General features: G+C 38.8%; 1 protein-coding gene across 2 annotated transcripts; it reads left to right on the plus strand.

Moving 5' to 3' along the window:
• The first annotated feature begins 1,951 nt into the window (after positions 1–1,951).
• Positions 1,952–16,707, plus strand: dapk2b (death-associated protein kinase 2b). Of its 2 annotated transcripts, XM_079223124.1 has the most exons (12): positions 1,952–2,023; positions 2,547–2,699; positions 8,910–9,131; positions 9,746–9,884; positions 10,992–11,121; positions 11,232–11,280; positions 11,374–11,400; positions 11,497–11,649; positions 12,109–12,154; positions 14,656–14,745; positions 14,857–14,937; positions 15,724–16,707. In XM_079223124.1, the coding sequence occupies exons 2-12, from the start codon at positions 2,623–2,625 to the stop codon at positions 15,799–15,801; spliced, it is 1,092 nt and encodes a 363-aa protein (XP_079079250.1). In that variant the 5' UTR covers positions 1,952–2,023; positions 2,547–2,622; the 3' UTR covers positions 15,802–16,707. The 2 variants fall into 2 exon arrangements, with proteins under 2 accessions (XP_079079250.1, XP_079079249.1); XM_079223123.1 differs by lacking the exons at positions 14,656–14,745; positions 14,857–14,937; positions 15,724–16,707 and adding an exon at positions 12,850–13,604.
• The last annotated feature ends 7,251 nt before the right edge of the window (positions 16,708–23,958 follow it).

Here is a 23,958-nt window from a genome sequence, read left to right on the forward strand (position 1 = left end):
CCATCCTCTAAGGTTACATGAAGATTTCATATCAAACCTAGGATCAACAACGTAATCTGTCCCACATTAACAGCATGTGGACTATTTTGGGAAAAACTGTGCTTATATTTCTTTTACCTCAGGATTCAGATAAAATAACTAGAGATGCTCCATTTAAGCCATCGTACTAACAGGGCAGTCATTCCCGGTTATCAGTCTATATTTGAGAGATTGTTATTTCAAGGTATCCCTCTTAATATGTTATTTTATCCTTAACGGCCATTTAATTACTTAATATTCCAAAACACAAAAATCTCAAACAGTTTTGCACCTTCATCTGTACTTAAATTAAAGACAACATTGTGTCGGAGAATATGTAAAATTGGCATTGACTAAGTATTCTAAATCTGTGTATTAAGATTAATTTTCTTTCCTTTGTTTTAGTAATGTTCTTGATTTTTCTTTTTTAAACATCATTTGGATTATTAGGTGCAAAAAGGATTTAATTCCCCCTGACTAAAACCTATTTAGCAAGATATGTGCAGTACATGCATAATGCTGGAATCCCCTTTCAGATGTATTTGCATTCATTGTCCTCAGTGTGGCAGTATAACATTTGTCTCTCCATTGTTTACACAAGTTCACATTTACCCACAGAAGGATTTTAGAGTTCATGATACGGTATTGATAAAATGGCTGTGAAGTCAACATGGTGGCTTGTAATCTATGAGGGAAGTGTTTCAGGAGTATGGCAACATCTTTCTGTCTTCCACATCCAGGTACTTAAAGAAGACGGTTTACTCTTTAGCACTGTGACCATATTCTCTATTACACTTGTTTTACCATTTGTACTGTTAAATATACCAGTATGAAACAATGACTTGCTTAGAACGAAATGTTTATATTAATCAACAATGTACAACTGTTGTTTGACTGGTAATCTACAAGAGCAGAAGCACCTTCTCTTGTGTGCTGATTTATTGTTTACAGTTTATAACTTTAAATTTTGAATAATTTTTGTATTTCCTTTATTTTTATATTATTTGACTCCAGATTGTTACCAGCTTTTTCTTTGCTGTTACTCACATAATTGACTATCTTTTCTCTGTTTTGTTATTGTCAGCCTTAGCACCATGCACACAAGTATTTTTGTTTGACCACTTGAACTTGTGAACGAATGACATAATTGTGGTTGTTTTAATGATGGAAGTGTGAATGAAAAAAAACGTATAGAAGAGATTTAATTAGTTTATCTTCATGGGAGCAGGTCTTTCATGAGACTTAGATCAATTTAAGATGGAAAGATGTCTGAGGTCCAGTCATTTTGTCAAAGGGCTCATACAGGTTTGCTCATATTTTTAACACATATATGTTCTAAGCATGGTTTGCATGCCTTTTCTTCTTTTATGTAAGAATCATATTCACATGAAATAAGCTATGTTCAATGTTATCACCTATTCTTTAATTTCTCTCTTTCTTTTGCATTTCCCTGCAATGTATTGCACACGTGTAAGGACAAGGTGACTTATTATAGGGCACTTCACTTTTTAGTATGTAAATCGTTATGGTATCTTTTTTATTGTTAATTTGTATCATTTAATAAAACATTTTTATGTTACAGAATTAAGTATATGCCACTGTATGTTTTTGTAAAACCAGTTAAAAGATAAATTCAATAAACAACAGCTGACTGAGTGTGATCTGACTCATCTGCAGGTGTTCATACGAAGTAAAAAGAAACTGTTTGCTGTAGTAATCCTCAATTCCTCAAGTGCTTGTCCAGAATAAACACCAGAGGTGTCGGTCATCTTTATTGATAGCCTGTCTCACTCATGCATGCAGTTTCATGATAGAGCCATCAGGGGGAGGGACTTCTGCAGACACAAAAGCCTGACGGTGCTGCCAGCAGTGACAGAACAACAGAGCAGCTAAAGGAGCAGTTCTGTGAACGACAGCCATGGGGAGAACAGACCGGCTGTAGAAGACGTGGAATCTTTATTTTAGTTTTTTTCAGCTCTGCATCTGACAGGAGGTTCGACATAAGGTCAGTTTGTGAAGCCATGAAACTTATCAGATAGCAAGCATGTTGTATATAAGTTTTTTGTGCACAAAAGTGATCACTCTTTTAGTGTCCACTTACTCAATATTCTATTTTTCTATTCAAATTCATAGCAGTAAAACATGTGTAATGCTTTATAGTAAGAAAGCATATTTTGCTGCCTACATCAACTTTTTTTGTCAAACAAAATGTTTCACAACAAGAGCAAATTTCACATATCCTGTCCTAATTACCCCAAATGCTCTTTTCTTTTAATTAGTAATAATCACACTGTTACACTGCCCAACTTGGCACAGTTGAGATGTGCTTGTTAAAATGTTAAAGCCAATAATCAGAGTTTAGACAAGGGAAGGACATACTCTTTTGCTGGTGAACTTATAGTGTTTAAGCTTTCTCAGCAGGAAGGTGAAAGTACAACTCTGAGATGGAATGCTACACAAGCTGGAACATGTAAATATTTGCATCACTCCAGTCAGAAATCAACAGGTACACCTCTTTGTATCATCAGGGTTGGACTTGAGGAGAAAGGGAACGAGCTGGATTGACGGGCTTCACTGTGCACATCAAGGAGATAAACTACATCAATGAAGACACCTGGCATGGCGGTATTCAAGCAGCAGCCTGTGGATGATTTCTATGAAATTGTAGAAGAACTAGGAAGGTGAGTAGTTTTCAAAGATGTACAGTAGAGCAGTTTATCATGCAGAGATGTTTAATTTTAATTTTAATGATTCTCGGAATGTGACTCAGCTCTCCCCTGCATGCCTGTTGACACCGTGGTCCTCGTGTGTACGTAGGTATGCAAACAGCTGGCCTGTTTAAGCTTGAGTCGAGGTGTGTCGCTGCGCTGAAGTAGGTTGAAGTTTACAGTGAGAGATACAGTTTCAAACACACTCTCAGAAAACAAGCTCTGTTTGGCCATGATACGTCCAAACCAGGAAAGAGAATACAATTTGATTTACTGCTTTTGCAAAGAGCTGAATCCAGGTGGTGGATCAATGTGGATGAAAATGTTAAGGGAGGAGGAGTGTTAATCAAGCCACACATCGAGCAAACTGTGCCCCGTGGGGAAATAGTTAAAAGGAAGTTGACAGGTTGCAGTGTGGTTTGGGGAAGCTCTAAATCAACTCTGCACGAAAGACGGCTTTGGGTTGTGCACCACTTGCTAACAGATAGAGAGGGTGTGAAAAGAAAGTGTTTGACGTCTAACCTTTCACTACTAGTCAAACTATACACTATGTCCCAGTGTTTGCTGGTCTTTTTCTGCCCAGCTTCTTTGACACACCCTGATAGAATAAACCAAGAGCTGCTGTTGAAATTGGTGCTCCAGCTGCATTTACACGCCTACAGAGGAAGAGTTTTGTGTCCAGCTTAGACCCTTTCATTGTATTTTATGTTGAGGTTCCTCAAATATTTGTCTCGTGAAATATTAAAATGCATCTGTGGATGAACAGACTTCACATTAATAGGATACATTGGGAATTCACTAAAATGAGTGCCATTTTAAAATAAAACACCCTTTATTAGTTGCAACTAATGCTTTATTAAGTGTTCATGAATCATGTACTCATCCTTTATGGATCAGTTATAAGTCATAAGTAAGAACAACTTTCTTACTTTGTGGGAAAGAGCTGCAGAACATATGGACTTAAATGCACTTGTTATGAATGTATTATAACTTGATGTATTATTTCCTTTGTCTTAAAGCATTGAGTTATCACAATTTATAATGGCAAATCATTTGACAACATTAAAGGTGCCCTTCCTGATTATTTAACGAGCTTAACAGACAAAGCCAGTGTCATACTGGCCGGAACCTGTGAAATCAAAAGTTATTCTTTTTAATGGATTTGAACTACTCTATGAAATATTACTGAATGATTTCAAGGACATCGTACAAACGCTTGAAACAAAGAGTGTATTTAAAGTCCTTCCTTAAGCGTTTAAGGGTTGAGAGAGTGCCTTGAGGAGAGTAATACATCAGCTCTTCTGTCATGGGAATAGAAAGCTAACGTTGTTAAAAACCCCAGATGCCTGCAACTGAAAGCAAGCTTTTTCAAAAGTTTTTTAGATTTCTATCACCGATCCAGCAGCTGGATATTTTTTGCTTGCAGTTCTGCTGTGTTGTCGTGACAACTGTGTCGTATTTTGAAGGATTGCAGCCCCCCCTGCCCACAGTTTGATAGAGCCTCATGGGTGCAGACCTTTCCGCAGTACGCCCCAATGGAACTGTTACTCAATCGTCCTCTTGAGAGGGTGGGGAGACTTGGTCATGGGGGCCAAAAGCTGATCTGTGTGGAGCATTTAAGATGTTCTGTGCTCCATGGAACTGTTGAGCCATTCGCTACAGGAAAGTAAATGTATCATACTATCTTCCTACGGACATATTTTTATCTCACAGGGCCCCACGCAGTTGTACTCAGTGTTTCTTTCCACTACTTACGTGAGTTTGTAAAACAACCCTTTGCTTCCGATGTGAGGCATTTACTGACCCGTCTTACCATCCGAGTGATGACACTGATGATGACATACAGTAGGAAGTGTCACAGTGTGTCACAGTGTGTCACAGTGTGTCACCAGCCCTCCCACGGGACAGGTGAGACTGTGGTGAGCTGGTAAACAAGCGACCGTCAAGGCAGATGTGTACTCTACTTGTGAACAACAGGTACATTATTTAAAGAAAAAAAAACATTGAAAAAGAATTGTCACCGTCATTGCATATTTGAATACATGAATGAAAGGCTTCTAAACGTACATCCTCTAAAGGTTTCACATTGGTTAGAACAGAAAGTCGCGTGTCTGTGGTGTTTTCCGCCTCGTTAGCAGATGGCTTCAAAGATGGAAATGTTGGTCTGAAATTGTTGGTCTCGACAACTATTGAATGGATTGCTGTGAAATGTGTCCATAATGTCCACCTTTTCAGCTGGTGCCACCATCAGTTGGTCAACATGTTAATATTTCAAATTATAATATTTGAAAGTACAACCAAAGCTGAAAAACATTCCCCTTAGAAAATGGCAATATACTAAAATGCTCAACAAAGATGGTGAACATGGTAAACATCATCATGTTAGCATCATGTTAGCATGTTAATGTAAGCAATTACCTGAAAACACCTCTGAGTACAGCCTCACAGAGCCAAAAATAGTCCCTTGTTATTATACTATTCAAAGGTCTAGCTCCAACTGAATGGAGGAACACTGAAAAGGTCACATCACACTTGATGTATAAAGTGTTTCCCAATTTGTCTCTGGAAACTGTGGTATCTGTAATTTCTAGAAATACTCGGCACATTTTAGCAGAAGGAAATGAATAAGAGAAATGTTTTCAGTTTGCAGAAGTTTGTTGTCTTCGGAGAGGATGCAGCAGGGGCAATGGGGCAGATTTAGAGCTGCAGCATTCACAGATTAGATGTGTTGAAGTGGAAAGAGCAGACAGGTGCTGTTGATGAACGCAGTAAAGTGCTTGAATTTCTCCAAAAGGATTTACTGTAGATTATACACCTATAGTAGACAGTAGGCATGCATGTACAAGAAGCGGGACAATAATTAATGTAATCAGCTCAGAGTCATTTCAGCTGTTGAGTGGATGAAAAATATATGTATTCAGTGCAGGGAAGTCCACTCACTCATACTACTACTCCCCAGATGCATTGTTGACATTGGGCCACTTCAAACAAGTGGGAGTATTCTGAACATTTCATGTGCATATATGTTGATATATATATCCTGGTAATAGCAAATACAGGGGTTTCAAGCAATGATGAGTCATATTTTAGAAGTTTGAGCTGCGTTTCAGAGGTGGATAGGGACCGGGCTTGGCTAATTATGAATCTGGCCGTGTTGGTCACGCCGCCCCAGAGGTTCAGTCGAGAAATGTGTTTAAATATTGGGACGGCGCCACTTGTCTGAGCATTCCTCCAACCTTGGCTGTGGATAATGACCTTCAGCTGTTGGATGTGGAAACTCTGCAGGGAGATGGTACTTTCAGTCCTACTGGCCGGCTTAGAGCTAAGACAGCCGGCACGCCTGGCCCGTTGTGGAATACCAATCCCAGCATCACCGCACTCGCCGCTGTTACTCTGCACCTCGTAACAACGCGAAAGTAAAGCCCTGGCACTGACATTCAGGCTACAACACATACTACGAGGGGTCGTTACGTTCAGTCTTATCTAACAGGCAAATCAAGGACATTGTTGATGATGCTGCCATATAATAGTTCCTCCCCTCAGGTTGCTTGATTTTAGTTTTTACAAGTGGAATTCATTTAGCGAGTTACACTCCTCCGCAGTTCTCACTTTACTATCGTCTCGAACAGGGTCAGCTCTTCAGGGATGTCTCATGGGTGGAAATGTCCTGTGAATGGAACAGATAAAGGGACCATTTCAGAATCCACGCTGCTGCTCTGCTTCAGCACCCCTCCCTCCATGTTTTTTTTTGTTTTTCCTTCGTGGCATTTGTGTGACAAACCTGTCTCTCTCTCTCTTTCTCTCCCGTTTTCTCTGTTGGGTCATATTCACACCGACATCTGACCTTTGAGTGTTTTTGTTGCCCTGATATGAAGTACCTGAGTTTATTAATTCCATATGACTATTTATAATTAATAACTCCCTAGGTGCCCAGCAGCGTATACTTGTTTGTGGCACTTATAATCTAGTTTTTCAGACTGTGCTAAATAAATATTGATTCAGACATTTGAGGTCAGTGTTTGCAGTGTGGTTGTACTTGATTGCATAATATTTGACTTTCTATCAAACATTCTGTCCCCCCAGTGTCATAGTTGTTGAAGGTCTGGGGTTTGTGTGGTAAAAGTACACCTCAGTAACTGTTGTTTTTTAGCAAGGCAACTAAACTTAAAATTTATGAAGCAATTCCTGTAGAACTGGACGAGACAGGGTGTGCCTCCAAAAGAGCCAACTGTCTCAATCGTCCCACACAGATGGGACTAATGAAAGGCTACTTTGTATGTAATCCATGTATTAGTTTTATGATGAGCTGGAGCGTTCTCTGTGTGTAAACTGATTTGTGAAATGTGAGAGGCAGGAGCACAGTTTTTGGACAACCTTTTTACAGCAGCTCCAGCTCGGCAAGCTTTTCCCTTCTCCCCAGTAGCAGCAGAGATGTAGCAGGTGGAGAACGAGCGTTTGGGCCGGTCTATTCTTAGCTCCCTAAAGACACCATGATGATAGTGGACGCAGACTGGAGAGTCTCTCACAGCCACTCTGGAATCTCTGTGTGGACAGTTATGTTCAAAACATATGCCTGCCAGTCATTATCTCTGTCCTCTCTCTGTGTGTTCTTTAACAATGTCTAAAAATACAACGTGTCTTATGTTGCATTGAATCATTTGCAAATATACAATATATTATTATGTCCACCGGCTTTATTATGTTTTATCCAATCGCTATAGTCACTGCTGATTGTTCATATTCTGTCTTGTGAAAGATAGCGTTCATCTTCCCCAAAACCTTTTGCCAGCTCTGCTGCTCTCGTGTCCTTCTGTGGCCTATTCCTGAGGGATCAGTGACTGAGAGGCTTGTTTTTCTGAATGCACAGAGTGGGTAGGTCAGCCCACAGCAGCAGGAGTGTCAGCACACTGAGACTGCAAGTGCCGGTCTGATAATGAAGCCATGGAGACTCACCACATATATTTAACTGGGCGACAGTGCTGGAAGATGTTTTCACACAGTTGGTCAATGTTATGTTTGGGGGACAGTTACAATAGAGATTACTAAATTTACTGGTGGAGTCACCCCTGTTTTTTAAGATGAAATGCTGATTCTAGGTTAGTATAGCTCAGGATTTAAACACATTAACTGTATGATCACTTGTCCACAGGCTATAGCATGCAATACAAGAGCACAGTGAGAAGTGAAATAATAATCCACTAAGAGAGATTCAAGATTCAAGATATTTTTATTGTCATATGCTCTGTTCAATGAAAAGCTTATTATGCTAACACAAAGAATTATAATAAAAATAAGGCAGAAAATATAGTAACACTATTGCACAAAAATAAGGCACAGAAATATGATAACAATATTGCACAATCAGTGCATAAAGTGCACTATGCATTGCTACAAATATACAAGTATGGTCGTGACATGAAGTCACAGCAGCAGCAGTTCACAGTTCAGTGATTGGTCAGTCTCGTGGTTCTGGACTTCAGACTCCTGTAGCGTCTGTGCTACAGGAGTCTGTGCTGGGGGTGTGTTCTGCCCCTGATGATGTGGTGTGCTCTCCTGGTTACTCTGGTGGAGTAAATGTCTTGAAGAGAGGGAAAGGCTGCTCCTGAGATGTACTGTGCAGTTGTTATTACACGCTGGAGTGCCTTCCTATCCTGGGCAGTGCAGTTTCCATACCATACTGTGATTGAGATGGTAAGGACGCTTTCGACCGTACATCTGTAGAAGTTGCTGAGAATTTTGAGTGGCATGCCAAATTTCCTCAGCCTTCTTAGGAAATACAGTAACTGCTGTATTTATAAGAAGGCTCTCTAAGACACACCTCTGTTGTGAAATATTCAGAGTTTCTGGGATTTTTTCAGTGGACTCATCTCTCTTGGATGGCTAGAAATTTGGCAGGAAGGTTGCTGCAGTGGGAGGACAGCAGCTCTGTCACTGCCTGCCTGTATGATTGTTCTCTGTCTGGCAGGGAAACAGGAAGTGATGGGGTATATCTCAATATTTCAGCTGGTTTTGACACGCGGTTTCCTCTCTGACGTCTTTCTTCACGCATAGTCATATCCTGTTGCTAATTGTTAAGAATGTCATTATTAAAATTATAAAAAATGATGCCTATCACACATGAGGGAGACAACAGAACTGTAATTAAGTAATGTCTGTGTTTTTCTTCTTCTTTTGTGTCTACAGTGGGCAGTTTGCAATCGTCAAACGTTGTATAGAAAGGAGTACAGGCATGGAATATGCAGCCAAGTTCATCAAGAAGCGCCAGAGTCGGGCCAGTAGACGTGGCGTGAGAAGAGATGAGATTGAGAGGGAAGTGGACATCCTGCAGCAGCTCCAGCACAACAACGTGGTCTCACTACATGATGTGTACGAGAACCGCACAGATGTGGTGCTCATCCTCGAACTGTGAGTCATTGCATGATTTAACAATGCAACACAATATCTCTAAAGCACTACACCTCAAACCATCCAAACATCTCCACAGAGTATTTGTAGATGCCAGAAAGAACCAAATGCTTTTCACAGAGTCAACAAGGGTTGTGTTGAAAAGAGGCCTCAGAGGGACATGTTTGGGTCCAGCGACTGCCTGGCAACATGAAGAGCACAATTAGGACTAAACGAAAGCTCCGTCCAATCAAAGCAGGGGTCAACTGACTGACAGAACAGTTACTGTTCAATGCACACTGTGCGTCATTCAGTCTACTATGTTTTCTTCATAAGATTATCAAAGAACATCATGTTTATCGACTGGCAGCTGGTCAAAGGACTCTTTGTACTACTTTTCAGCAGCTTTTCAAGCATTTTATTATGAAAAGGTTGGGAGATAGAGTGGTTTTTATGTAAGGCAAATTGTTACCACAAACAAACATATCTAAGGCATCCTGAACCAGTGCATCCAAATCCTGAAAACTCACTTTAGATAATGTTCAAGAGAGGTATGCTCCAGATTATCTGAGCCCACAGGATGTGTCTCTGAGTGTCTCTAAGTGTGTCTGTGTCTGTGTGTCTGTGTGTTACAGGGTGTCTGGAGGAGAGCTGTTTGATTTCTTAGCTCAAAAAGAGTCTCTAAGTGAAGAGGAGGCTACTCGGTTTATCAAACAGATCCTAGATGGAGTCGAGTACATCCACTCCAAGAGGATCGTACATTTTGATCTGAAGGTACAATATTATCCATCTGTCAATCAGTAAATCTATATTTGTTTCGTGAGAAAGATGATATTCTTTACCGCCACTGCTACTAAACTGTACGTATATGCAAGGTCAAGGCGGACTAAATTCTAAATATATAGAGCAGGTGTTTAATGTCTGGCTCTTCTTTATCACACATCCTTCCTGTTTTCTGTGGCTTAAGTCCAGACGCTCAGTTATAGACACCATAGGGTTATCTCTTCACTTTCAGAGAGCGCTGTCGCCTACGCTGCTGATGGTCACCGTCCTGTGTTTCTGCAGCTCCTCTTCACTCTTCATGCTTTTCATTTTGGCAATTAAGAAAAAAGAACACTCAGTGAAGGGCTCGATTCAAACCTGCCTGAGGCTGTGACCTTCACTTCACAATGACAGATCTGTGCACTCATTTTCAGAGGGTTAATAGTCAGTCGAGGAACATTTTTTAAACGGTCTGTCCAGTCAGCGCGGATGTGACCTTTATGTTGATTTATAGGAATTCAGAGCAACATAGTCGCTACGCTAATCTCATGAATTAAGTGTGAAAGTGGCAAGTTTATTGTTTTACAAAGAGTTATGTGCTGAACCATTTCCCAGCAATTTTTTGGTTGGGTCAGCAGACGTTACTGGTCCCACAAGAAATAGTCCGGCACATAACACCCATAAATGTCAATTTGTCTTTTTTTTCACTTTTGCTTTTGTGAGGATTTAATAAATTGGACACAAGGTGTTAATTACTTTCGAGGTGCCAAAGGTTTTGTTGCTTTTGGACAGAGGCAGGCGAGCTGTGTCATAATGTTTGCAGTCTTTGTGCTAAGCTACAGTAAATAAGATGCTCACAGAAGCTTCATAGTGAGAGTACAAACATGTGAGAGAAATCTATCTTCTCATCCAATTCACATGTTCCAAAGTGTTATTTAATATTTAAAAAATGTCACACTAACAAGCATGACTGTCACTGTTGCAATGTTTCTCTTTACTGCTTACACAAAAGGCGACTTTACCCAGGTAACTTGTTTTACTCAGGGTAGTTCATGAATGTCCAATATTGGTAGAAATCTGCTTACAAATAAGCCTGTTTTTGTTTGTTTTCAACTTCAGCCTGAAAACATAATGCTGCTGGATAGGAATGTGCCTCTACCCCGCATCAAACTCATAGACTTTGGACTGGCACACAAAATTGAAGCTGGGGCAGATTTCAAAAACATTTTTGGAACCCCTGAGTTTGTCGGTAAGAGTTTTTATACGAAAGGTGTTAGCAATGAAGAACATTTTAAGAAGAGGCTTGGTGTTTGGCCTGCCGCTGTTTGTGATGCAGGAGTGTTTGCTGTCTATTTTCAGCTCCAGAGATAGTCAACTATGAGCAACTGGGATTGGAGGCAGACATGTGGTAAGAGATTTTAATTACCTCTGACTCGGCTGCCTTCCATACAAGAGGCTTCAGTGCATAATTTTGGATTAACCTTGTGTCGTTCTTTCACAGGAGTATTGGAGTCATCACATATATACTGTAAGTTGGGATGATTCGTTCTTATGACTGAGAATCTTAATGTACCTCAAGAGATTATGGAGGACACTCAAAGTGTGTGTGGGAATGTTGTTTTAGTTTGAGCGGTGCATCGCCTTTTCTCGGCGACACGAAGCAGGAAACGCTGGGAAATATTTCGGCGATGGACTACGAGTTTGATGAAGAGCTCTTCAGCAATACAAGCGAGCTGGCCAAGAGCTTCATCAGACAGCTTCTGGTGAAGGACACGAGGTAAAAAAAAAACCTGACAAATAGCTGAAGGCCAAAGGTCGATTCTGACAATACAACGCCCAGTGTTAGAGGTTACACCGCAATAAATCCCAAGCACACATAATGTGCAGACCGGATCCAAATGAGAATAAAAAAGCAGCCAGTCTGCAGAAATCTAGGATTTAGGCACATTTGTTTTTGTTGCACAATATGATACTCTTAATAATACGATCAAACTAATGACAAGCAAATAACTGTGCTTTACTTTGTAATATGTGATCTTGTTCTTGTTGCTTAACATGTGTTTCCATTTAAATACAACTCCAGGAAACCACATATTTCTGTGAAAGTTATCCCGATGTGAACGTATTCCTGAGAGATTCACATCCTAAAGTGTGACTGCTGACCATGCTCTGTGTGTTATGTTGAGTTGTTTGGGTGTATTTGTTCAGCTGCATTTTCTTTCTCTCATCATTTAAGAAAACGGATGACCATACAAGAGGCCCTCAACCATCATTGGATTAAGGTATGAGCTTGATTTATGTGTATTGTAGCATGTTTTTGTTCTCTGAATAACGACTGACAGCCCCACTTCCTGCCACATGTGAACACAAGATCTAACCATTGATGTCAAAGGCAACATGAGGGCTTGTTTCTTATTAGAGAGGAAAATGCATTTTTAAATCTGCCCAAAACAATAATGCTGAAAAGGTTCACACCCGCTAACTTTATATATATGTATATGTAATATATATACTGTGTATATATATATATATATATATGTGTGCTCTGGTTTGTTGAAAACATACTGTCTCCCAGTTAATGTATATTATTTCGATCGCTGCAGAATTTCAAGTGATCAAACTGAATCAATATGCCACTAATTATGTTTTTTTTTAATGGCATGAACATTTAACACCTGTAATGTTGGAGAAGTTAACTCCAACATTTGACTCTGAGATGCATGTGAACGGTGTTTTGCGGCGGAGTCTTCGTTCTGTTTGGACAAAAGCATGGAGCCAGGAAACATAACACCCATAATGGGATTGTCTGTTGTTTTTGTGGCGCTCTTACCTGCCATGGCTTTCGCTGCAGGGTCACACACTAATCCTACAGTGCCACGGCTGCAGGGATATTCCCCGCTGTGTGTGTTTTCAAGATGCAACAATGCGACAGCCTCTCACTCAGTGTCCCCCCTCCCCTCCACCCTTCTGTCTGAAGTCCTGGGACCACATAGAAGAGGAAAGCGCAGCCCGTGAGGCTGAGAAGAAAGCAGAGCAACTGAAGACGAAGCGTCTAAAAGAGTATACCATTCAGTCCCACTCCAGCATGCCCCAGAACAACACGTATGCCAACTTTGAGCGTTTTGCCCATGTGGTGGAGGACGTGAGTCTGATGGAGAGGGGGTTGTCAGAGGTGGCAGTAGCCCACCACAATCTGCAGGCTGATATAGAAGCACTGCTCTCCATCTACAATGACAAGGAGAGCTGGTTCAAGGAGGAGAGTGAGACTGCGAAGAAGCATCTGTCCCAGGTCCGCTACGAGTTTTGTAAAGTGGAGTCCACCAGGAGGCTGCTGCAGGAGGACTTGAAGTCGATAGATGCCAGTCTGGAGAGCATCAGTGGGAAGTACAGCCATAGGCAGAGTCAGCTGGACACTCTGAGGCAGGAGTTGAACTCTGAGTTACAGTGGCTGCAGGAGGTGATGGGCTCTCTTCATCCGGAAGGAGCCGACAGCAGCAGTATGAGTACAGACGTGAAGCATGCGATGAAGGAGCTGCTGCATCAGTCCTGCATGACGGAACTGAGCCCTGAGGCCAAACAGCCACTCACAGAGTCTGGCTAACATATAACAAATGAAGATACACTTCAATTGACCTTAAAAATTGTTACTTTTTTTGTGAAAATTATGCAGTTTTGAATTGTCCACTTTTTTTTCAGCAGCACAAACTACTCTGTGTAATATTTACATTTGCTTATTTGTCTAATTTGAATGTGTTTTGTGAACTCTGTAGGGCGTTGACAATTTTCAGTTAAAGTAATAGTAGGAATAGGAATTTGAGGAAATAAATAGATTTGCGTTCTTGCTGAGAGTTGGATGAAAAGATGGATGCTATGTTGAAATATGAAGCTACAGCCAGGAGACTGTTACCTTTGGATAGAGGCAGGTAGCGGTTTCTCCCAGCCTTAATTGCTAAAATAAACTAAGCTGACCACCTTCTGGCTCCAAATAAAGCATCTTTCCCTAAATGTCTAACTATTACTTTTAGATAGATAGATAGAAAATGTTGCTCTTTTTTGATTGCAGATTTCTTAGCTTTTTCATTTGAAGAATTGATAATGTAAATAAATGTCAGTTACAGATGGTTTTACTCTTTTCAATGTGATGTATCATAATTTCACATTTTTTTAATTGATTTATTTTTTCATTCCATATTTATTTTATTGACTGTATACATTGATTCGTTTATTGTTTTTATCACAAAGGTTGTTCATTTGTAAAGTTGCATGTGTAGTCTTTTTTTCGGATTATATATGATCTATTTTTCATAGATTCAAATGTGCACTTTTACTAAAGACTACATTTATTTAAGTAATGGTAACTAACTAATTATTTAACTATTTTCTTTCTTTCTTTGAGATGTTTTATGAGACATCAGGAAAAACAACAACATCTATAATAAGACGACATGTGTTTCAAAAGTATGTCACCTCCTTGTCAGTGTTTTTAGCATCACAACAGATGTTCCTGTACACGGCTCACACTTTGGGCCTTTGATGTACACACTGACGTTATCCACTGTTGTCTTAACACTGAAATAAATGTTCATCGTGTATTATGTATCTGGTTGACAGATTCTTCTGTTTTGTGATCTGTGATTTTAATATCTTTCCTGTTGCAACTCAGATAGTGTCAAAATCAGACTATGAGTGCCATAGCGTTCATGTTTCTGAATTTACTTGAACATTTGACATTCATATTAAATATACTTTCTCTGTTATTTCATCCCTCATTGTGTTTCTGCAGCCTCTAAATACCAGACAGGCAATGGTGAAGAGGTTGTCCGTGGTCAACTTGGAGAACTTCAGGAGACAGTATGCCAGACGCAGGTGGAAGGTACGGCTTCAGTATTTGTTGCACAGTTTGATTGTTTCCCTCCAGTGATCAGGGTTCTATAAAAATGTTGCTCTTCAGGTCTCATTCTCATTGCTTTTATCTGTTCAACAGCTGTCATTCAGAATTGTGGCTCTGTGCAATCACTTAACACGGCTCATGAAGAAGGGGTCCAAGCTGCCTGAGCAGAATGGGGTAAGAAACTACTTTTGTAAAGATAAAAGCAATGGATCAGTCCAAACTGTTTGGGAATTTTTTTCACAATCACTTTCTTGGCAAAAGTTATTTGAGAAGATACATACCAATCTCTAACATCTGCATGGTAAATATTAAGCTACAGAGACTGGAGCAAGCTTGCTTGCTCTGTCCAAGACTTCCAGGGGCTTTCCTGGTGTCACTGTGAGGTTGCAATAAAACTAATGGAGAGTTCAGGAAATCATTCTTCCCGGCCAAGGAATAGTGCAGCACATAACTCCTCATAAAACTGCAAATTTAGATTTTTACACTTCAGTTTTTGTACAAATTAAACAAACAAGGTATAAGGTGTCAATTTGTGAACGTTGTAGGTGCTGGTAGGTAGATTTAGTTACTTTCAGACAAAGCCAGGTAAGCTGTTTCCCCCGTTTCCTTTTGGGCTAAGCTAAGCTAATCGGCTGCTGGCTGTAGCTTAATATTCACCACACTGTACAAACATGATGATGTCAAGCTCAACTAACGCTCAGCAAGAAAGTAAATACGCACATGTTCTCAAATGTCCAACAGTTGCTGTAGGAGTAACTGTTGTGTTGATAATGTAGAAACTACTATCTGAACTGTACTTCATATTACATGTTTACGCTTGTATTTTGCAGCTAGTTATTCATGGACCTTGTTTTTTTTTGTGGGGTCCTTGAACTGTCATCACATGTCACAACATAATCTCCCAGCTGTTTTCTCAGCTCAAACATTTATTATTATTATTATTATTATTTATCATTTTAGAGGGATTGTGAAAGTGACCAAGAAGAAGAAATCCTGAAGAGGAGGCCGAGGAGCAGAAAGAGAAGCAGCACTTCCTGAGAGCAAGTGTGCCGATCGACAGTGTTCCGGTTGCAAAACAGTGACTCTGTACCTTTTTGATGCACACTTTGCAGCTGTTGCATGTCATGAAGAGTCATTTTACACTGTCTGCTTGGGTGACTGCTATAAATGCAACATTTTCATTGGGAAAATGTGCTCGTCTTGATGACCCACAAAACCAACAGATCATCTGTTTTGAGGTGTATGTTAAATTGTGTTCTGCCATTTCTAAATTCAAGCTACCCTTTTCTGACATAAGAAGATATAACTGGATTGTTGTTGACAGGCCAATGTTAGCACACTCACAAGAATGTAAGCAGCTTCCTCCTATGGCTGTAGTCTTAAAAGTCCCTCAGCTGTTGTTTAACAGCCGAGTATTGACAGAGTTAGATTCTTTTCTCTTTATTATGCAGGATGCATGTTTGGATTTACGAGATGTGTATTCTCCAAAGCACTGACCGATAAATAAAATGGTAGCAGATCTTCATAGCCAAATGTTTACATTTTGTTCTGTTTAACATACATGGCTGTGTAAACACACCATTTACCATTAACCTCTTCTTTTGCAATGTCAGAATAATTAGCTTGAAGACTATCTCCTGTATTTAACAAACACATTTTCAATTACTGTCAATTGTGTGTGCCCAATATAGCAATATGTGCATTTCATCTTGTACATACATAAAGGCAGTATACACATAAAATACATTTCACAGTTGCATTTTTAAAACAATGGTTAGATTCTGATGTATTTATGGTGTAAATATAATATCAGCCAAATGTCTTAATTTCACTGTTACTTATATCTTAGCTCATTAAAATTACCATACACTGTTTTAAAAACAAAGTTTTTTTTGTTTGTTTCATTTGTATGTATTGGAAATTGAAATTGTGTTGAATAAATAACTGAACTCTATGTTTTCTTTGAGTTTCTATAAAGTAAACAAACAAAAAGGACTCAGAACATATAAGTCAGTTATATTAAACCTTTTTTTCTTTTAAGGCAATGACATTATAATATGGTCTCTGTAGCTGTGATCTCAACTCACAGTTGTGATTATGACCATATGTAGGGCTCAACGGTTAAAAAGAGTGTCAGCAAACAGATGACGCCCAAAGACATCTTTTAGCTCATCCCACAAGACAACCATGGACGTGCTGTACAAACAGGCTTTTTTTCAATGTGAGGCCTTAAGCCAATGTTCCTGTCAAACCACATTACGACTATAAAAGGTATTTGAATGCCAGTGGCCCCTGCCAATAACTACATTATTAATTATCTCAACATCAATGAGCAGTAATTGTGATAGTGCACTCCTACTGATTTTTCCTGTGGCCACTGCTCAATTATTTAGTATCACAACTAAAATGTTGTTTGGGCCCAGTTGGGCTGAAGGAGATTGGAGGGATAATTTGATCTGAACTAAATACATTTTTGGCAGCGACACAATGTAGGCCTATTACACACTGATGGTAAGACAGAGTCGTAATCAACAATTGGGTCAGTCTGAAATCTGTAAGCCGGTTTTTATACACTGCGTAGTACTGCATGTTACAGTCTGAGGGGATTAAAGGGGCATTTAGAATTGCACTTCCATTAAATTGAGGGCTCACAAGAGACACATGACATCAAAATAAAGCAACAGAGGCTTTAGTGTGGGTGAAGCTCCAAAAACTTGATCTTACATTACCTACAATGCAAACAGTAACATCTATTCATTTGACCCTGCCTGCATGATAAACACCACGTTTCAAACTTCATGAACCCAATTTATAGGCTACGAGCCAAATAAGCTAAACTTTATTGACACCCAGAATATACAATAAAGATACAGAGAAAATGTGCAATACTCTAGTCTATTCAATGCAGACATCACAACACTGTAAGTAGAAATGGCAACAACTGTTTTTTCAGACTGAGTACTCCTCCTTATGATGAGTAAACTGACTTTTGTGTGTAAAATTGAGGGATTGCCCTTTAAAGTCTTTCCGAGAAACAATGGGGAAAACTGCATTAATGTGTCAATGCTTTGATCTACATTACAATTTGCATTTTGTGATTTCATCTTTACATATTGTGTAAATAAAATACACACAAACAGCAGGTGTAATGATGTAATACACATTATAATACTTTAATAGATTGAGAAAAGTCTGTTGAGCTACAGTTCCCCTCTTAAATATAATCACATTTGTCATCTTTCTTGTATTAATAGCATTCTTACTAAAAGGTGACATTTTTAAAAGCCTTTTGATTTTTTTGTTTGTTTACTTCAGCCGGTATTATTGAAGTTAAAAATTGTTAAAGTTACCATCATTCAGAGCAAGAAGCTCAATATATCGCTGTCAACAGTCCCACTGTTGACTTACAGTTTTTTCTGAATGCTTAAACACTAACAGTGATTCTTGAAGCACGATTTCTGAAACCATTAACACTTTTAGCCAATGCATTTACCAAGTGTGCCAAACTGAATGCACATTCTCTGCTTTACACTCAGTTTGCAATTCATTAACACACTTCTAGCAACACTGTATACATTGGTCTCTACATTGCTACACTATTTTGCCAATTGCTTTTCCACATTGACACATGTGAAAACACAATGAGTTCACTTACAAATCAGAGCTTGAGCACTATAAATAGGCCACAGGTAAACATTTGGTTTGGACAACAATGGAGGCCAATATTGGACAGAGAGTAAGAGGGGTGAGAATTAGAGGAGGACGAGGACGTGAAGAAGTAAGAGGAGGAGAAGGAAGAGGACAAGGAAGAGGTGAAGTAGGATGGGGATAAGAAGAGGACAGGGAAGAGGAAGAGGAAGGGGAGTCAGGAACACAATAACTGCTCTTTTTTTTCTAACACAAATGTTATTGTTTTCTTCTACTGCGCTTTTGTTTGTTGTTTGAGTGTTAGGAACAAAAATTAAACTTTTCTTATTTGTACGCATTTGGATACCTGTATGTGTGTTTACTACACAGAAAAAGCAAAAGCCACAAGTGTTTTTTCATTTATACTATCAGTGCGTAGTTGGTGCTTTGTGTGCTTATTCAAATAATGGTTTGTGTGTACTGTATTGACACAAAACCAAATGTTTTTCAAAGAGTTTAAAGAGTTTTGCAAGAATTGTTTGCTTTTGCAAGAGATATATAATGGTTTGCTGGTTTGGTGTAAGGTTTTGTGGTTAGTGTGTAGAGTTTTGCAAAAATAGCCTATAGTTTCAAAGATAGTGCCTAAGCAATCAGAAAAAACTGTAATGCACCTCAAGTCCTTATTAGAGCATAGACATACAGTGTAATTCAACTGTACAGTAGTATTTTTCTATTCTGTGGCAGAAGATGAGATGAAAGAAAACATTTAAAGCTTGCTCGGTACTTGTCTGTATGGACGTATCTCTCCAGGCTGGTGACTGTAAATATTTCAGCCATGTCTCACTGAAATATAACCTGAGTCCTTTGTAGCTTTGTCATTGATAGAGAGTGAAATGACATGGCTTCCAGTCAATCGCTACAGTGAGATACAGCATCTCATGTAACAGAGTCACAGCTGGTATGTTGGGATCAATTCTGTGGTCTACCAGGGACAGGGTTATGGGATCAAGGGATTCCAGCAGACTTATGGATGATCTGATGGATAGGTTGTGCACACAGACAAATAAGGAGTGCTGTCAGAAATTGTATGCTACATATGTGTAACACAAAACCATGTCCTTTATTGAAAGAGATACAGATATTGTTGAAGCCGTTATTGACACGGTGATGTGTAAGAAGGCCAGTCTGTAATATGTAATGTGGTCTGTATGAAGCAGGTGTATTCCAATGACTCTCATCGGAAATAATATACTGTAAATTAGTGTGAGGCATCATATCATAGGCATTTGACACTAAAAGGTAGACTGATGCAGGGCCACTCATAATCCATGTTGAAAAAAAAAATAGAATCATATTTTTTATGGCAGTGTTTTGCAAAGTAAATATGTATAAATTATAATCCCACCCTGTTGACCATCGCACTTGCAAGTGAAACATGACCTAATTGTTTAAGAATTGAACTTTGGTCAGAGAAGCTTCCCAGTGATACTTTGGGTTTCTTTCACAATTGTGCCACCTAGTGGCCATAATATAGAGGCCAGGAGTGAGATCAATAGTACAGGTAAAAGCAATGATTTCTTACAAGGAAATCATGCAAATAATTAAACTCAATGTGAAAAGTCGAGCTATATAAACACATATGTTTATACCAAGAATGGTAAATGTTGGCTTTCAAAGAGAATAAATATATATATAATTAAAGAGACAAAATAAATAAAAAAAGTAAACTTGTGAGTTTGACTTCAACATGCATTGACAGCATAAACAAAGTCATATCTTGTTTACATTTCTGAAAACAAAATATTTTTTGTATGTAATAAGAATTAGAATATATATGAAATCTGCAGCTATAAGTGTAACAATATGAAGGTTTAGCAATCTAGAATGGACTTGTTATATATTTTCCATCGATCATATGGCACCTGAATATAGTTTGAATTGTGCAGTTGTATTGAGAATTACATGTCTGATGTCACAACAAACTGTGTGCATGGTGACACGTCAACTGCAACTCTTCTGACTCCAGTGATTCATTGTGTTTCTTATTTTTTTGTGAGCATCCGAGGGCTGTGTGTGCTCAGTGAACAGAGCCGTCAGAAGTTCTGACAGAGGAGACTGTAATTCTGGAAACAGACCTGAGGGCATTAATCATGAATGCCAGCCTCTCACTTTATCTGTGTGATCATTAGGCTATACTTTAGCATGACGATCACTCTCTGGAAATGAGCTCCAGGAGCCTGCTTCCATTATTCATACCTACGAGAGCACAGCCTGCCCCCTATTCTTGGAAATGAGACTTAATGAAGGGTGGCCATATTTAGACTATGAGCTCTTGATATGTCACTGAGTGACATGTCTTTGTTAGTGGTCTTAGGATGCTTCATCCTTATCAATCTGCTTCCCCAGTACCTGCATATGTAGATCTAAAAAAGGTGATAGGTGTTGCTCATTGGGATGCCACTTTTAAGAAAAAGTCATATATTTGATGGGTTGACCTATTCACCAAAGTTATTGACCAAAATTTGAGCACCATTAATGTATCTTCCAGGAATATCGAGAACCCACAAGAGTTCAGGTCTGCTCCTATTGTACGAAGCCTACAGGCAGGGTGGAATTTTGATTACACAGGTGAGGGGGACACAGTTATATGTACTGTTCACTCCCTGGGCTCCTTTTTGACACTACTTTTACATTGTAATGGCAATTTGAATGAAATGGGACACTAATAGTTCTTCATGGCATATTTTACGCTGACTTGTTATGACATACTAAGTTATATATTGTCATATAATCTCACTCTTTCTGACATATCATATCATTATTTCTTATGGTATGCTACATTATGACTCTTTAATGAGATTTTTATGACATATTATTTTTATTTTATTGTAGACCATGCTATGGCTTTTTATAAAATTGTATATGAAACATGTTTTATGGCGACTATGTGAGGGCATTTAATTGTCATTACATTTGTCATTACTGACTATATAAGACACTATTTAAGTACAATAGTATGGTATTTAAAACAATATATATTTCTATTAAAACATGTTTTATGGAATACTATAATGTGACAGTTTGTATTACATTTTATTGGCATATTATGTTATACAACCTATTTTGACATAGAACATGGCATGCTATTATACGACATTATATATGACATTTTTACTCCATTTTATATGGTTATTTTTTGGCACATCCATACGATTACTTTCTCTGACATGCTATAGTATACTGCATACATTTTCATGATTACATTTTGTCATGATATACCATACAATATTATTAAAGGTGTTCAGTTCTCTGACAGATGAGACCATTATCTATGTGTAGGGTGTGAATGAGTCCACTCCTTGCTTTGTGGGGATTATATTACAATGCGCTACAGTGTCTTGCAGAATGTTCTGAGACATGCTGTTCTTCCTCCCGCTGCTCTGAAGACCTGCAAATTATCGAGGAAGGCAGTGTTTTATTCAATTTTTTTCTCTAACATGTTCAGCAAAAGAGCAGATGTAATGGTTGTGCTTCCTTGAATTCATGTCCAAAATGACCTTAATGCTCACTCAAGTATCTGACATTTGGGACTTGGGAGTTAATTACAGAGTAATTAATCCTTGTCTGGGTCTGAGATGCTAGCAGGTTACAATTTGCTGATAGCAAATAATATTTGGTTGGTGCATATAATTATATTTGATGACTTTGGTCGTGACTGCCTTTTAAAATTGCAGGGACCACAGCTATGAGTAGGAACAACAATTGTATCTCACTGTTGCATCACAGGATGCATTAGAATTTTACAGCAACATTTCCGAGGAGATGCCACAGTAATCGGCCCTTTATTCACAAGACCTTTTTATAGCATGAAGAGTGTTTTATATATTAACTTCACATCTGCCTCTAGACTTGAGAAAGAATTTACATAGAAACGGTACATAAATAACTGCAGCAGAGTGAAGCAGCACCACCTTGGTTCTGATTCAACACCAGCGCCTTGTCGTTTCACACTCAGCTGGAGCTCAAATCAAGGCCAATTTACAATGAAAGGGTAGCTGAAGAGAATTAAGCTGTATGTATTATCCTTTCCAGCTTTTTGCAACTGGAACCATGGACCTGTCCTCCTCCCTCCTCCTTTTTTCTCTCTCACATTTGCCTTTGAATGCTTTCAACAAAAGGCTTTCATCTCTGCTCTTCCATAATGATGAGTCTTTGTAGTTTGGCCCACACATAGCCCGGGCAAAACACTATTTTGTAAAGCACAACCTCTATGAACCTTTAAAATGGAAAGCAATATGAATGCTTGCCCATTGTAATATCAGCATATAATGTAACCAATTATATGTCCCCAGATGAACATAATTGATCAAATTAACATGCAGTTCATTTTCACTTATGGGATATTCTGGTTTTTCTGTGCACTTGTGAATTTCCTTTTTTTTTGACCCACAAGCGGAAGCAATGCAGTACATTCCTTATGTGGATACATTTCGCAATTTGGATATCTTTTTTTATCAATTGGGAGAATTATCCACCAAAAAACATGTTATGTATAGGCATGTCCTTCTAGTCCCTCACATCTTTTTGAAATTCACCAAATAAAGTATATCTATTTTTTTTTAATTATGTTTATATTTGTTGCTTTTTGTTTTCTGTGCAACTTCCCATAACATCACATGCTCACCATCTAATCACTGCACAATGTGATTTGGTCCAACTCACTTAGACAGCTCTATGAAAAAAAGGTACCTTTTTGTTGCAGCAGCTCTTCCTTACATTTATAACAATGTGTGCCAGCTGTCCTTGGATATGGACGTCAGGACGTCTGTGCACTTGAATTCAGACCATTAGCCTAGGCCTGGGAGAGGGAATCTAGGGTGGCAACGCTGACAATGCATTCTGGGTAATAATCCACTCTACCACCTGCTAGTCACCTCTTTAATCTGGAAAAAGGGACACGTGACTATTGTGTAATACAGAGAAAAATAAGGCTACCGTTTTTAATCTCCTTAACTTTCTGACAGTTTGTTTTCCAGGCTACAAACCCTCTGTGAATATACAATGTTCTTACTCAAGAGAATAAATTGAGTCTGGTATAAAGTGAGTAAAACTTAATCCAGTGTTAAATAGAATTCACCAAAAGCAGCATTATATTGCATTTCTAAGGGTTTTTCAAATGAGAATAAGGAAAAGCCTGCTTCATGACATGCTGTGTCGGATACATGGTGATTCTGATTGCAGAGCAACAACGGGTGAACTCATGTCTACCTTTTCACCTATAGATGGCAGTATTCAGTTTTATATTTGGTGACAGTTGTTTTTTTAATTCAAGTTGGCAGAAATACTCCATGTCTATTGCCAATATAGGTAACGTTTCTCAGAAGCAATGACATTTCGTCTTCTTCTTCTATCACTCAAAGTGCATTTAACTGCTGCTAAAAGGAAGTGAACAGTCATAGTCTTCTCATTTTCTGCAGTAGCCAGCTCGTTGCCTTTTCCTGACGTGCAAAAGCATTCCTGTGATTTGTTTTTCTTTTCTTTTTTTATTCTATAAATGATGCTTGTATA

Source organism: Taurulus bubalis (genome assembly GCF_910589615.1).
Source record: "Taurulus bubalis genome assembly, chromosome: 9".
NCBI lineage: Eukaryota > Metazoa > Chordata > Actinopteri > Perciformes > Cottidae > Taurulus > Taurulus bubalis.